The 17,307-nt window shown below is 40.1% G+C and overlaps 1 protein-coding gene across 8 annotated transcripts in view; it reads right to left on the bottom strand.

Moving 5' to 3' along the window:
• The window catches only part of DLGAP1 (DLG associated protein 1), a 587,128-nt gene that overhangs the window by 67,886 nt on the left and 501,935 nt on the right, over positions 1 to 17,307 (bottom strand). For 5 of the 8 annotated variants that reach the window (XM_087818968.1, XM_087818969.1, XM_087818971.1 and 2 more), the window contains one exon: positions 11,085 to 11,114. The exons of the other annotated variants lie outside the window; for them this stretch is intronic. In XM_087818968.1, the coding sequence (XP_087675094.1) occupies positions 11,085 to 11,114 (30 nt within the window). The remainder of the gene's footprint in view (positions 1 to 11,084; positions 11,115 to 17,307) is intronic. 8 annotated transcript variants of the gene reach the window in all.

Raw genomic sequence — 17,307 nt, 5'->3', positions numbered from 1 at the left:
CTATTAACAAAATTCCATTACATTTGAAAATACTTTGTGGATTAGATTTTTTTTCCATTCTGTGAGAAATTCTTATATAAGTATGATTACCAAGGAACCATAGCTAATCAAACTAAATAAAATTTACATACATAATTTTAATTGTAGAGAAAAGAATGATAAAAATTCTCTCAACTGTTTATAGAAAACACATTTAATGGGGATATGGATCACTGTAATATGTTTGGAATGATATAGGATGGATTTTCTAAAGGAAGCAGAGCTCCTGGCCTAAGAAGTTCCCAAATCACCTGATTACTCCCCCTGCAGGGTGAGGGCACCAAACACACAGGAAATGATTTGCCCAAGGTGAGCCAATAAGTAGAGGTGAACTCAATAAAACTTCGCCAAACCTCACTGCCATGGCACAGTGCTGCTTCTGTTCAGTGTCTTCAGGGAGCTGTCTCCATTAACATCTAGATCCCTTTATTTTTATTTGATTTATTTATTTATTGTTAAAAAACATATCTTTATTGATTTCAGAGAGAGGAAGGGAGAGGGAGAGAGAGAGATAGAAACATCAGTGATGAGAGAGTCATTGATCGGCTGCCTCCTGCACGCCCTGTTGGGGATCCAGCCAGCAACTGGGGCATGTGTCCTGACAGGGAATCAAACTGCAATCTCCTGGATCATAGGTAGATACTCAACCGCTGAGCCATGCTGGTTGGGCTAGATCCCTTTCTTTTTAATATGTTTTTTATTGAGTTTAGAGAGAAAAAGGAAAGGAGAGGGAGAGAGAGAGAGAAACATCGATGAGAGAGAAACATCTATTGATTGCTTCCTGCATGCCCTGTACTAGAGATTGAGCTCACAACCAGGGCATGTGCCCAGACTGGGAATCGAACCAGTAACCTCTCAGTGCATTGGCTGACTCTCAACCAACTGAGCCACACTGGCCAGGGCACCTAGATCCCTTTCTTAGGATCATATAGACCAGTACCCCTCACTTTAGACACACGTTCTGGAGTATGTTTACTTATTTGTGCTCCCCTTTAAATATCCACAAAAACTCACCAGCCACTCCTTCACCCAATCTTATGAGATTGTCCCTGAAAGCATGTGGTACTATATATAAACCTGGAAATTTCACTGTGTGCCATCTCCCTTAGTTTATCACAAACTGAAATAAAGCAGCTTTCAGCCCTATTGGGAAATAGGTGCACTGAAAAGAAGGGTAGTACAGTGGATGACTTCAAGGGTTCAATTATTACTCAGTCTTGGGTTTGGAATTCTATGACCTTGAGCTAGGAATTTCTCCATGCCTTGGTTTCTTCCTTTGTAAATCAGGTGATAATAAGAGTAGCTCCTGAGTTGCTATGAGGTTTTAATGAGCGAATGTTTATACTTTCTTTGCTTGTTATAGTTACAAAGATAAGTGCTCAACAAATGTTAGCTCATGGTATTATTACTAGCTTTCATAGCTTACCAATAGTCCTTTGTTCAGACCTAAGAGATAGGCTGGTGGAAATACAAAAGTTATAGCCCCTATGGAGGGGTGTGTGGCAATATGTGGTAGCCTGGGTCTCTGAGGGACTGTGTGGGGCCGACCTCCTGCCAACCTTCGTGGAACATATAGTAGGAGTTGGAATACTTTTGTTATGTTTAACCACTAAGATTTGAGAGTTGTTTATTATTGTAGCAAAACCTAACCTAATTAATGTAACCTTTGACTTAGCAACTTCACTTCAGAGATTAATCCTGAAGACATTCTGGATAAATTGAGATGTATACAAAACCATTTAGTAAAGCATTGCTTGAAATAGCAAAATATTGAGAACAATCTAAACATGTGGCAAAGAGGGAATTGGTTAAATGATTTGTGATATATCCATATAGTGGAGTACTATGTAGTTGCAAAGCATAACCAGGAAATTCTCTAGGGAAATGTGGAAATATTACCAAGACATTGTTAAACAGAAAAAACCAAGTTGTACAATATGGTATAGAGCGAACTACCCTTTGTGTAACAAAGGGGAAAACACATATTCATAATGTTTAAATATTCCACAAATATATTTCTATACAGAAGAGGGAAAATTGATAATGGTGGGTTAGGGGTATGTGAACTGGGCATGGAGTCAACACATTTTTCCTCTTGTATTTTCATTTTCTGAGCTATGTGAGTTTTTTTCCTTAGGAAAAAAAAAAGATACTAAAAATAAATAAAATCCTTTGCTGGCTGTTTGTTGCCTATAGAAACCTTGCAAATATATCTCCATTGCCCCTTCATGCCTGACCATTTTCCCCTTTGGGCGCAGTGTTTTAGCTGCATCTGATTCCTGGAGGCGACAGGTGGTTTTCATCCCTCCGTCCGCGGGCTGGCTTCATTCACCCTAGTAAGATGCACCTCCCTTCCTCTTTGCCTTCTGTATCTCTTCCAAAACCTAGACATCTTCCCTGGGGCATCTTTCTGGTCCACCCAGGCAGAGTTCCTAGGCTGATTTCTGTGGTCACACAGCTCCTTTTATATACTTCTACTGTTGAATGTTTATTATATTAAATTATAATTCTCTGTTTACATAAATGCTGCCTTTTCTAGATAGCAGAACTAGGTCAGGTTCATCTTTCTATCCCCATGGCCTAGTACAGGGCAGGGCTTAGTGTAAGCATTTAATAACTTTATCCATTAATTTTTCTTAAATACATAGGTTACTAACAATGAAGTAAAAACATGTTATCTTTGGAAATAGTCTTTCTATGCCTGCTGCCATAGTCCTCAAGCAGTCTGAATTCTTTCCCTTAGTGTGTTTTACAAATATAATGTTCTATACGTGCTATGATATTGAAAGGGCTGGTATGTTCTAAATCATTCTATGGTGGTATTTTTTAAATGTTCTATTTAAAATTTTATGAACATTTGCTAAAGTAATGCTACTCCAAAGCAGTATTTAAAAAAAAGAAAAGAAAAGAAAACAAAGACTCCAAACTTAAACCAAGTCAATAACCAGATTTAAAAAAAAGAGAAACAGCTGATCACTTCCATAACATGTATTTTTGATTGTATCCACACCATTGGTTAGATTTCCATAATATTTCACGTAATAAAATTATATTTGATTTAGTAAAAACAAATTTATATTATTCAGGCACATGGCTATTACTCTTAAAAACTTATGAAAAAACATCAAACGAAAGTAGTAACATTGATTTTGGTAATTCAGTTTTTGAGCCAACATAATAAAAATAAAAAAGATAACAAACAGTATAAACAAACATTTAAAATATATTGAGTGCCTATGTGCCAAACATTTTATTTGGTACTTAAACATGATCTCATTTTATTTAAGTCTCTTAATTATCTGGAGTGCTAAGTAGATTCAACCCCACTTTACAATGAGGAAAATGTGGTTCTGAGAGAGGAACTTGCTTCAGATTACAACACAGCCAAGAAGTTTTGGCTGTAAGGTTTGAACCTAGGAAGGCCCTTTCTACTATTCTATGCTTTCTCCCAAATGAGTGTGTTCTACACTGTTAGGAGTTATATTTAAGGAGGCCATTGATAAAATCAGCAATGAGATACAGAAGACTTAAAAGGAAATTGAAATTGCCTCTGTATGTCCTAATAGGCACTGGTTCAATCAACCCTATGCTCAAACGGGTTGCATCCAGTAGCTTTCTGTTTTCACCCAAGGATACATGTTGGTTGAAACTAGGAAATACCTAAAATTCCACACATTTCTCCAATACATTTCTGATCCACACAGCTTTTGGACTGGTACCTGGTTTTGCATTTCATTGATATATTATTGTTAAAATACTTTGGCTTTTTCCTCAGTGAAACCAAACAAAGGTCATAATGTATGTTCTTCCAAATTAAAGCAGTCATGGCTTCAAGGAAACTGCTGTGTATACACCTGTGGCCATATTTAGATACGTAAGCATCTTAGTTGAATATGAAGCACACACAAGATCAACACGAAGTTGACTTTACAGTTCATTTCAACGGATGTGATGGATAATTTAAGAGGGTGTGATTCCCAGGTTCCTACTCTGAATCACAGCAGTAAGTGATTTCAGCAGTCATCTAGATTATGGTGTTCCAAAATTAACAGTAAGGCCAGACTATAGTTTAGATTGAAAATGTACAGGCCATTTCCTAAATTTGGGATCCAAATACAAAAGTGGCTTTGCTATCAGTTTGGTCATTCTTTTAAAGAGCTTTGTTTACAGTGAAAACTTTCAGTAGACTGCTAAAAATAATAAAAACAAACATACTGACTCTGAAACTTAAAAACAAACAAACAAACAAAAAGAAAATAAATCAGTGATTAAAACGCAGATTTTCCTTTATAGCTTGCCCTTGGTTTATAAATTCCTTTTTCCTGCCCCAGGGAGGGTAGTGGAGCCTAGGTCCTGGTGCTTTACATGCAAACTGTCTTCTGGGTTATGCTAGTTTGTTGCTAGGTGCTCAAGGCTGCGTATTCAGCACAGACAATTAGTTTTTGCTTACAAAAGTTCAAAGGTTTACAGAAGGCTGCTCTCTGGATATCTGTGGTTGTTGTCACTTTAGTTCTTCTTATTCAAAAACTTCCATATTGTTGATTAGTGTTGACAAATGGCATGCTCACGAACACAGTGAACTTATAATCTACTTCATAAAAACATTTTTAATATTGATGAAATCAGTCTTTATCTGACACTTTGTTTGCTGGGTTAGCCTGAAAACCTTTCCTCTTCTCCTGCCCTCCAGGACTGGAAGAGCAGGTGAGGGGACATTCCGTCTGACGGGAACACCCCCAATTGGGGTTGGGATTGGCCCCTGGCACTGTTCACTTGGGCAACTTCTCTTGGATCCACACAGATGTCACCGCTCCCAGCAAGGTGACCAGGAACTCTATTCCCTGTAAGTTCTTTCAGAGTGGAGAGGCAACGGTTTCTGTTGAGTGTCTGTCTATGGCTTTGCCCCAAATGAAACTGACTTCAGCGGTGTGCTGTGACAGAATCCTAGAGCAATGGTCATTTGTTTGCTAGATCTTTGGACACTGGAAAGAGGGAGGTGTGCAGGGAAGTCAGCAGAGAAAGAGGAAAGGTAAAGAAGAGAACAAGAGCCCTAGCGGGTTTGGCTCAGTAGTTAGAGCATCGGCCTGTGGACTGAAAGGTCCCGGGTTCAATTCCCACCAAGGGCACATACTTCTGTTGCAGGCTCGACCCCAGGCCAGGTCGGGGCTTGTATGGGAGGCAACCCATGGATGTGTCTCTCTCACATCAATGTTTCTCTGAAAGGCAGTGGGAAAAAAATCCTCACGTGAGGATTAACAAAAAAGAGAGAACAAGAGTTATTGAGCACCTACCGTATTCCATTGGCTGTGTTAAATCGCCTAGTTTAGTCTTACAGCTGCCTTAAGAAATAGAGATCTCCATTTTATTGGTGAGGACACCAAGGTAAATAGCTGTTACTTGCCCAAACCATCCAGTTAATGCTTGGCTTTCTGTTGCCTGAAGGGCCCTGCACCCCAACTCCACGCCTCCTAGTGCACTGTGCAGAGTCAGACGAGTGCAGCTGGAATACAGGAGGAGGAGAGGGAAGGGAGGAAGGGAAAAAAGAAAAACAACAACAACAAAAACACTCCCAAAAACAGAATGTGAGAGAGCTCTGAAATGCTGCCAGTAGTTATTCTAGCTGAGGTGAGGGTAATCCTGAGCAAGACTGCAAGTTAGGCATTCCTAGACCCTGCTTCTTCCAGCGTCTGGGTCTCGTGGCTCCATCTTTGCCATTTCTGGGGGGGTTTCTAGTTTTAGGAGGCTATTCGGTATGTTCTCAACTTAATGCTCAGCCCTCAGAGACACTGCTCTGTAACAGGAAAATTTTGCCAAAAGTATGAGTTTTCTGCAAAATACATCTGAGAAGGCAACATTTATTTGCTTAGTAGGATGATCCAGCTTCCAGGTTAGCCTTGTAAGAAGAAGGCCTGTTTTTTATTTTATTTTATTGCAGACAACTTTCTCCAGTCTTGTTTTCAGTTTCCACAATATTGCATTTTTAGATTCTTGACCCTCCAGTCACCTTTCACTCTGGTTCTGGAATGGGAAGGAATTTCTTCCCTGGAGGAAGCCCTTCCCTATCTCTCTAGCAATCTGACTTAAAGGCCCGTAAAGAGGTTCTGTTTTAATTTCAGTAGTAAAAATGTGGAAACTTCATTCTAAATTTATTACTAGAAATAGGTCCATCAGCTCTCTATCTGTTAATGGGTTTACCACATTCTAACTTGACAAATGAACGTATAGCTCTGCTCAAAAAGTAGAAAGATACAGTGACAAAAACAAAATTCACCTGGGGAGGAAATGACATAAATACATTTGGAATATTTTTTAAATGTTAAAATCATTTGGGGTTGCTATGGACTGAATATTTGTTCACCAAAATTCACATGTTGAAATCGTAACCTTCAAGGTAATGGTATTAGGAGGTGGGGCTTTGGGAAGGTGAATAGGCCCTAAGGGTAAAGCTTTCACAAATGAAATCAGTGCCCTTATAAAAGGAACCCCAGAGAGCTCCCTCACACATTGCACCTTGTGAGAGCACAGCAAGAAGTCAGTAGTCTGCAACCCAGAAGAAGGTCTTCACCAGACATCAAATCTGTCATTGATTAGATCTTGGACTCCCAGCCTCCACAATTGTGAGAAATAAATTTCTGTTGTTTAAGCCACCCAATGTATGGTAATTTGTTATAGCACCCCAAATAGACTAAGATAGGGGTATTTTGGGATTCATTCCATGTCATATTATGGAAAATAGATTTAAGCAAAGTACATGAGTATCTCAGTCCTCAACACACATGTAAAGACAGATCATAGCTTCATAACAGAAAAGCAGCTCTATTTTTACAGGTTTACAATACAGACATGAAGCTGTGGGTACTGTGAATTTTGAGTTGAAACAAAGATTGCATCAAGTTTTTACTTAGTTTATTTTTCCTATACTTGAGGATTTGTTGCGATTACTGGGTCTGAGGCCATGAGGTCATTGAAAACACCACCTTGGATGTGACAACAGTCCTAAGTCCCCTGTTCTGATGGCTCCTGAACCATTACCAGGGAGGAAAAAGACACTTCAAAAATATCTAAATAGCCTTGCTGGCATGGCTCAATGGTTGAGTGTTGACCTATGAAACAGGAGGTCACAGTTCAATTCCTGGTCAGGACACACGCCCTGGTTGCAGGCTTGATCTCCAGTAGGGGGCGTGAAGGAGTCAGCCGATCAATGACTCTCATCATTGATGTTTCTATCTCTCCCTCTCCCTTCTTCTCTCTGAAATCAATAAAAACATTAAAAAAATAAAAATATCTAAATAAAATGAAGCGACAAGAAGAAAAAGGACAACAAAAGCTGCACGTGCGAGGGGAGCTTTTGTTTATAAAATCACAGCTGTTCTTGGAGAGGGAGACGAGGCTTTACTGTGGCTGCCCACCAGTTTCACCTCTAGGGCTAACTGAAACCGCCCAGGGTCCTTACCAAGAGGCCATCAAAAGAGGGCAACAGTTTGGAGAATCACCTTGTTTATTTGATTTTTTTCATTGAGGCTCATCTGTTAAAAAGCCTAACTTCATTTCCTCGAATAGGCTTTGAAAAGAATTTGATGTCATTTTGGTATTTTGGAATCTCGCCTACCTACAAGGTATAAACAAATCGCCTCTGAGGCAAGTCTCATCACGGAACACACCCTGGTTATCAGCTGCAGAGGCCTGTCATCAGCCGCCATTGCCTCATCTTGCCCCTTCAGACTTGTCGCCTCCCTGCCCGAACGCTTCCCACTCCCAGCATGTCTGAACACATCGTGTATGCTGGATAAAGAGCTCCTGGTTGGGGCTGGGCCCTCCCTCCGTGGAAAGAAATAGCTGCCTTCGGAATATCAGAGCAATTCTAATCAGGCATAATTCAGCTCTACTGTGACCTTTGTTCTCATTTTTCCTCAGTTAGGCTGGTGCACTGGTCCTACTTGTGGAAATGTGTCTTTCCCTCCACCCCGCACTCTCCTTCCCTGCCCCTCGCTTCAATTTCAAGAGAAAAAATAATCCCTTTTAAGTAGAATATTTAGAAGATTCTATCATGGAATTCTTACCGTGGATGGTTTTTCTCTCCTTGCCATTGCCCTTACGATCTCCCCTTTCCCCCAGTTTGCTGTCTGGGTGTTTCTCTCTTACACCAATTTTCTCAGAGTTTGGGATTATCAATCTAAAATTAGATTCATTGCTGTTATCAATACAACCTTGCAGTTATTTCTTTCAAACTTGTTTTCCCCCTTGTTCAAATTATTTCTTTATTTCAAACTAATTAAAGCATCGATATGTGTTTCTGTTTAAGTATAATTTAAAATCTTTAAAATGTGGGAGGACAATTTACTTTAACCTTACCACTAATGCGATAACGCGTTTATTCTTTCTGCCAAACTTAAAAGCTTATGCGAAGCTGCAAAATGCTGAGGGGGCGTCCCTGCTTCAGAAAAAGAGAGGGAATGAAGCTGTAAGACAAAATTTCTCAGTAAGAAGCAGCAAGTGGAATCGGTTGATTTCCTCTTATGACTTTGACAATTGTTCTTTTCTTAAAGAGAACAGGAAAGGAAAAGTAACATGACTAAAATAGTAACGCTATTTTCAGAGTTCTAGGATAATCCAGAATAGAGTCACTTTTGGAGGAAAGGAAATAGGTTTCATTTCTGGCAGTGGATCCCCTCCACTGATTCGCATATCCCTTGAGTGATAAGCTGTATGAAGGTGCCTTGAGTTCATTCCACAGATGGAAAATAGCAAGTACAGAAATTAGCTAAATATTCACTAGGACTACCATCTGAGGTTTGCTTTTGAATCAAGAGATAGTATGCGACACACATTTTGCTGAGCATGCTTGTCAAATTTATCTCACATTCCAGATGCACGAAGAATGCATGCACTGAGCACACACACACCCCGTCCAACAACCGCATCCTAGGCAGCCCCTGCAACGCACATGTTCTAACACAGCTGCAGCAGAGCATGCTCCCAAGCCTTCAAGCTTCTACAGCCCTCAGCCAATCAGCTGCCGAAAAGATGCTGAAGCAGCAGTTGAAGTGGGCCTGGGCTCTGGCACCCATGGCCATTCCAGAGAACTTCCTGTGAGTCCCAGGGCTCAGAGGAGGCCATGAGGAGGCTGCCAAAAAATGCCCCAGGCATCAGTCTGCTTCCTGTCTTCATTATTCTTCACTCTCTGTCTCTCTTTGGAGCCCATAAACCTGTTTTGGAGGTTCAGATAGGCCATACTACCCACCAGTGACAGTAGTAACCAGAAAAATAATGAATAGAACAATAGTTCTAGCAGAACAATAGTGTCCACATTATCTAATGTTCTCTTGGCTTTCTAAAGAATTTATTTTGCTTTTCTATCCTTTGGTTGTAAGTGGAATACTGTGCTTAAGCCAAGCAGGCAATGTAAAGCTCTGACTTCAAAGCCATTTCTTGATAAAACATCAAACAGCCCAGAGTGGACCAACTGTTATCTAGGATTCTACAGATAATTAGCTGAAACTCAGCATCCACTTGCCATGGGGCTTTCTGTATACCAGGTCTTTCCATGGTCCTGCTTGCTTTGGTTGCCATTTCTCCTGTGTTTTATTGGGCAGGGAGAGGTTTGCATAGCCTCTCAATACAATTCCGTGTTACGGAGAGCAGGGAATGTGTATTCCTGCTTAGCCTCGCGGAGGCCCGACACATGCACTGTGCCCACACTTGCTCCTTGAGGCAACATTGCAACATCACTGTGCTCCTCCCTCTCGACCTGTAAACACCACAGGTTGCACCTTCTCCTGTCCTTTCCTTGCTGTAGAGGAGCAGCCTACTTTCTTCTAGGGATGTAGAAACATTGCCTTGTAAACTTTGTTTTGAAAAAAATGTGATGGTATTAAATCTACAGAAGGCACAGAGTCCCCCAGTATGGATTTGCCAGTCCCATGGGTACATTCCTGAGCCCACCCTCCAACCTTCAAACTCCAGCCCTCTCAACCCCTTTATTTGAGTCCAACGCTTGGTCTCACTACTCCAACCCCCTTGCATTTTTCCACTCCCCACCTCCATGCATTGCCCATTCATCAAGCCACATCTCCCTTTACATGGGAAGACTCACCTGAAACCCCACCACCTCTTCCAAGGAGCCTCCCCTGATTAAGTGGGGATGAAGAAACCTCCGAAGCATGACTGACAAACTCCCAATAGATGAGAACACACACACATCCCAAGACAAACACAGAAACTCACAAAAAGAGAAAATTACACATTCCCTACTTTTAGATTGTTTGTTCCTATGAGGGTAAGGGAATCAACTTTATGCCAATAACCAATTAGTCATTTCATACAATGAGGTATTCTTAATACTCTTGGGGGTTACTCAACAAAAAGCTGCTATGTCTCCTCTTTCCCAATGATTCTCATCTTTTTAGAAATCCCTTTTCTCTTTCATCTCAGCTTCCTGAATGCACAACTAAAGGAGAATGCCACCTGCCCGATATGGATGGTATGGAAAACACTAGAGGAAGTTGGTCCTCGCAATCCCTCTTGGGTGGGGAATCACACTGCTAGGGGAGAACCTGCACTTGAGCCTGGCAAATGCCTTAGCCACTTAATTTTCTCATCAGGAAGCCTTGTAACTCTAGGCCTATATATTCCTGGGCAAACAAGTCTGCTACACCAGCATAAGGGACCAAAACACTCTAGAGAAGGCCCTGCTGAAAGAATGGGGGCAAGGCTCCTGACAATACTCAATGTCCAGCCTCAGATAAGGCCTTTGGAGAGCCAGGGGATCCCTACAGAGCACTGGATCTGAGGCAATCACATCAGAAAACAGAAACAGACATGTTCGCTCGTAAATGCTGCCCTCTTGGGTCAGCGTTAACGCCACCTGTGGAGGGTGGAGGACTTGTGGCAGAAAATGACCAGAATGAGTAGAAACACAAATGGAATGGCGATGGCTGGCAACTGGAACATGGCGTCGAACACCACTGCCACAAAGCCTTCGAGCTACAGAGCCACGCAAGGCAACCTCGAAGCAGAACATTACAGGTGTGTGGTTGTAAACGTACCTTCAACTGCAGAACTCAGTTTTATGACACCTTGAATAAAAACAAAAAGTGGCAGTTATACAATGGACCCGAATGACCTTTTCCAGTCTTCTCAGAACAAACCCGTGCTTCAGATCTGGACTTTTTTGCTGGCATTTTGATAATTTAGCTAAATAAATGTTGGCTTCAAGAACTAAGTAATTTTCAGTCCTTGATTAGACATCGTGGGTGTCTTCATTTCCCCAAGAAAATTTTTCGAGGGAGTTTTTCATTAAATGAATCTGACATGTTTTTGGGTGAAACAAAGGCCAACCTGTCTGTGTGACTATTTCTGGGCATAAATCACGCTGGATAATGGATTGATGAAATTTCACAGAACAGGACACCACTGTCTAGTTCTTCCTATTTATTACTGCGTATAGAGATCATGTGATACATGGTGGGACAGGGCTTCTGTTGAAATATGCAACAGGTGCTTAAGAACCATGGTGTGATCTGGCAACTCCCTTCTTTGGGGTGCTTGGCCCGCAGGCCGTTTTCTGGGCCGACTGCTCAGCAGCCTGCTCCCTGCAGGTCAGACGGTGAGAGGGCCACCTGAGCATGAAACTGCTCACGAAGCACGGGCACGTTACCCTTGGCTGTATGTTCATGTGCCTTTTGCGTGAATTCAAAGGTGAAAATGCTAAACTAAGATCAGTCAGGCCTGCTTCAAGGATTTGATTTAAAAAGCACTTTTTGGTAAGTCATAGTTTCAAATAAATAATATTTCCCAAACTCTCCGTGAAAGCCATGATACTTTAGGCTGAGCAAAAATGTCTACAGTTTCGTTTGGTTAACATTCTGGTTCTCTTTGAAGCTGGAGGAGTTTCAAATTAAAAATGGAAATAAAACTGGTAAACCAAATGGGCATCAGCACGAACACACTCTAACTTAACGGATTATGTTCACAAAAAAGATAAACTTGCTCTCTATTACAACTTCCCAAAAAGGGTATTTTCAAGTTACCTGTTGAATTTCATGTTTCCTGCAGACAAGTAGTATCTCTAGGGGAAAAAGTATGTATACATATATGTATGTATGTTTACTATAAAGTTTGCTAATATGAATGATGTGTAGTACACAATCTACAAATAATAACAGAATATACAGTACTCTTTAGTGTGAGTTCTATTATAGCCAATTGATTCTCACTTAATGCTTTTGTTGATTTTAGCCAAACACTTGTATCCACAGCCAGCAAATTAACCATGATTTAACAAAATCATGCATTGAGTAGTATCCCAACGGCTCTTTTCCCAATAAATTTATTGTTACATCTTTTATGTGATCTACTGTTAAACTATTTTCCACTTTCATATAAATTATAGTCATTAAATTAAAACTCAACTTCAACACAATGCAAATACTCATATCATGACCTATTTCAAGCTATCAGTTTGATGTCACAGAACGTGGCATTGGGAAGAGGTCGGCAGTAGTAGCACCATTATGCAGTATTTCATTACACAAATACAGCCGATATATACAACCTCGAGAGCGTAAATAGCAAAATGTAGTCAAATGAGTAGGATGTAAAGATTTTTAGGTATTTATTTCCTTTGTTTTCAATATAATTTGCTTAATTGTAAGTTTAAATAATTTAACTTGTAATAATGGACTCACAAAATTTCTGAAAATGTAGCAACTGGCTCTTGCAAGCTGGTCTGAACCAGGTTCTAGCATAGCATTATCTTAACTGATGTTTCTTTCCACTCAGGCCCAGAAAAGAAAATCTTAATCTTCAAAATACTTTCTGAGTTATCTGCAAAAAGGATTATAATTTAACTGAACAAGCTGCATGTGAGTAAGCTTAGCATTTACTGTTATTTTGCCAGTAATTTCAAAACCTTTTAAACCTATCATACACAAAAGTATACTATACATAGGTCACCGTGGAAATAACAGTCATTGACAATCAACTAGGAGCACAACCTAAATGGACTTGGCATCCTTTTGGTCAGGCAACTATGCCAAGAGGTATGAGTCATTGGTTTATTCAACAATGACCCTGTCTTTTTAAAACTGTATAATCTTTATACAGGAAACCAGGTCAGAATATTGATTTTTTTCAGCCTTATTTATTTTTGTGTTTAACCGTGTCGTCAGCAACAGTTATTCAAATGAAAGGACAGCAAGGTGCTTTAATCAGTGTGTAGAAATAGGCTCTATGCAAGTAAAGCAAGAAAATCTAAACAAATTCTTATAGGAGATGTGGGTGGTGATGGACCAGAGCCCAGTAATGCATTTATTAAGGGGAAAAAGATAAGTTAAAAAACAAATGAAAGTCTGACTTTAGAACTCTAATTATAAATATTATTTTAAGAAAAACTTTAATGATGCATTAGTTCTCTATGGACTGTTCTTATTTTTTTAAACCTCAAATCAAGCTTTTCCTTATAGTAGAAGAGGCCTTTATATTGCAAATAACTATGTTATAGTGAAAATCAAGAAGTAGCTAAATCTAGTTGGATAGCTAATATTAACAGTATACAAAAAAAAGCATAGAACTAGGGGAAATATATCAGTTAACTTAAAATAGGAATATTTTTAAAAAGTTTGAATATTTAAGAAATGATTGATGTTGATGCTGAAAAGTCACACGTAGCACTGCTGACTTCCAGGACACACAACACACATTATCTGGTGACTGGCTGACATTGACATTGCCTGGGATTCAGGGAAAGCCATAACACATACATATATGTATATATACACAATGGATCCTACCCTTTCCACCTCACATTTAATTCTTCATAGTCTGCAGAAATGTTTGAAAAATAGAGAGAGAGAGAAAAGGAAAAGAAAACCAACTGTTCCTCCCTCAACGTGATATCATTAGTGTAATAAAATTTCTAATCTTGTGGGTGATTCATGTAGACCATGTCCAGTGTCTTCCTACAAGTCAGAGCCAGTCACTAACTAGATATGCTTTCTGCAGCAGTTCTCAAATTCCAAAATTACTCCACCCTCTTTCCTACCACTATCATCTAACAATTAAACTTAATTGATCTGAAATAATTCTTAGGAGAAAGGGTCAGGTTAAACTGTGAGTGACTAGGGCTCACGAAACCCTCCAATGACACCTTATTGTTGTTGAAATACTGATCAGAATGTTAACCCTGGCCATCAAGGCCCTATGTGATATATCCCTGCGTATTTTCCTACTTATTCTACTTCATCTCACTTGATGTTCTCTTGTATTCAAGAGGCTTTAGCCACTTCTGTCTTCTCTCTGTGCTATAATGGAGAGGCCAGGTGCAGATATTCTGACAAACCACATCAGCTGAGTAAAGAAGCTAGAAGGTCTGGAGGAAACTGTTGACGAACGCTGGAGGAACAGGGAGAAAAAGTCCTTGGAGATTGGAAGAAAATGCACCTTTTCTGATGTAGTGGCAGAAAGTTTTGCAACATTATGACCTGTAGTAACATGGAAAATAGAAAATATACTTAATGAATTCTTAGATTTTAGTGAAAAGATTTCCAGGCAGAATGTTTAAAACGCCAATTAGTTTTTTAAAATAGTTGTATATATTAAAATATAGATAAAGATGAGTTAAGAAAAGAACTGTTCAGTTTTCAAGCAAAATTTAGAGAAAACATAGAGCTAGTAGTTGTCAGTTTAAAGAAAAAGGTTTCACAACTCTAGCCTTTTTAAAGGCAAAATTCTCTCGAAGTAAGAAATTGACTGAGGGTGAAAATCATCTTAAGGGTGTGGTTGTAAGACCCTTTTGTATGATTTTAGAAAGATTTTAGTGTGTACCTGATAAGCTTGTAAAGAGACAAAAGGGCTTCTAAGAATCCTAAGGGTGTTCCACAGCAGCCTGATTCTGAGTCCAGGCCAAAGAAGGACCTATATTGAGGAGAATTGTGGATGTGTGTTTTGTCTAATGGAGTAAAGTCTAATAAGATCCATAGGAAGTCCACAAAGATTTTAATAGAAGTGTATCAGTGGATACATTATCAGCTTGGACAAAAATGGACAGACGTAGTTCAAAGTGAAAGAGCCTTTAAAGTCCTCAAGCTCCCATGGTCAGGAAATAGGCTGAAAAGATTATATAGTCACAAATATAATTCTTATGTACTATGGACTGAGTTGTATCCCCTCACCCTCCCATTCATATGCTGAGGTCCTAACTAATCCCCAATGTGATGATATTTGAAGATGGGGCCTTTGGGATGTAATGAAGTTTTATAAGGTCATGAGGGTGGGACTCCCATGATGGGATTAGTGCCCTTATCAGAAGAGGAAGAGAAAGATACTGTTCTTTCCATGTGTATGCACTGAAGAAAGGCCTTCCTAGCACACAGTAGAAGGTGGCCTTCTGCAAGACAGGAAGAAAGTCCTCACCACAACCTGACCATGCTGGCACCCTGATCTCAGACTTACAGTCTTCAGGATTGGGAGAAATAAATACTTGCTGTTTAAGCCATCCGGTCTATGGTATTTTGTTATGGCAGCCTGGGCTGACTAAGACTTTATACAAACTGGATAACTCATAAGGTGCAACCATGAGTTTGGGGGTGGAGACAAGAGCTGCAGAGAATCATTCCCAAGAAATGGGATTGAACCCTCCAGTTAAGGAACTGGTAACATATGAATTTCAGAGTTGCTATGGCCCAGTGATTGCTATGTGCCCCTTGTTCCTACAGTTTTTGCATCCATCTCATCTCTGTGTCATTAGTATGTTCTAAGTGTGTGTGGAACAGATACCTTTTCATTTTAGTTCACAAATCTTCATATTGAGAGAAACTGTACTAGAGAACTACATCAAAGGAACTTCAGCACCTGGACCTTATTTAGATGGTAAGAACCTAAATCTCAAACTTGAACTGTATGCCATAAAGAGATAAGATTTTTGGAGAGCTTTAGAAGGAGTGAGTGTATTTTGCTTTACAGAGGAATCTAAGTAATTTGTGTATAGAGGGTGAACCATAACTAGCTAAAACGGCTACAAATTAATTGAAACTGTTCCAATAAGAGAGGTGGCATCTCTGTCATTCTTGATCTGGGAAGGCTCTGTGACTGCTTTGACCGATATGGTGGAAGAGATGCTCTGCTAATATCTGGGCCCACAACTTACGACTTCCTGTCTTTTGAACATGATCCCTGGAAGTGACCTGCCATGTAAGAAGTCTTGAAGCTGCAGTGCTGGAGGTGCCACTTATAGGTGCTCTGTTCAACAGCCTCAGCTGAGCCTGCATTCCCAGACATTGAAACCAAGGTGCTAGGCATGTAAATAATGCCACCTTGGACCACCTACACCAGTCCTAGCTAGATGTGGAACAGAAGAATCACCCAGCTGAACCCTACCTAAGTTATAATAAAGTAGTTGTTTTTAAGCTGCTGAACTACACTTTGGGTAATATGTTATGTGGTGACAGATAACTGAAACAGTTACCTGTGCCTGAATTCTCTGACCTCACCTTGCATCTAATCCCTTAGCTTTTTGTATGGCAGCCATACCACTCTTCTGGTTCTCTGAATATTAGCATGATATTAACTTGAACATGAACATCTACTCACTTTTCTTGATCTTTCAGCTCTTAGTTTATAAGAATTTTCTCAGGAAAGTTCTCCTTGACCCTCTAGGTTAGTTTCATTGTTACAGTAGATTCTCCTACAAGAACTGTATTTCTTTCTTTCAGAGCAATGATCTCTGTGATTGTTTCATTAATGCCAGTCTCCACCTCTAGATTGTAAACTCCACAGAGAGTAGGACTCTGATCATCACTGAAATCCCAGAGTCCAGCAGGGTGTCTGGACAAAGTAAGTGCTGAGTAAATATTTGTTAGGTAGATGAATGAAATATTTGATGCAGCTGATAAGGACCCTTTCTTTACCATAGCCTTTAATAACCATGACATGTTCTTCTCTCACATACTGTGAACATTTGGCTTCAAAGCCATTGTCACTGGGAAAGAGTGTGATGTGAGATTAGGTCACCGCTCTTGCCTTGCTATTATCTGTGAGGGCAGCTCAGCACAACCGAAGTTGCCGAAGTTCCTTTTCGCAATCCTGATGCAGAGAAGAGGAAGCAAAGGGTTGCTGCTGGGCGTGTGTGGGCACAGGGGTGCGGAGGAAAACACATAATCAGTGCCAGCTCACATTTAGGTCTTTGGTGAAAATCAGGGAGCTTTCACGGGCCTCTAAAGAAAGTTGTAGGTACTCAAATTGTTTAAATTATTCCTAAGTTTAAGGTTAGAA

This window comes from Miniopterus natalensis, chromosome 7 (assembly GCF_054644295.1).
Source record: "Miniopterus natalensis isolate mMinNat1 chromosome 7, mMinNat1.hap1, whole genome shotgun sequence".
Lineage (NCBI taxonomy): Eukaryota > Metazoa > Chordata > Mammalia > Chiroptera > Miniopteridae > Miniopterus > Miniopterus natalensis.
This window is presented reverse-complemented; position numbering and strand designations above follow the sequence as displayed.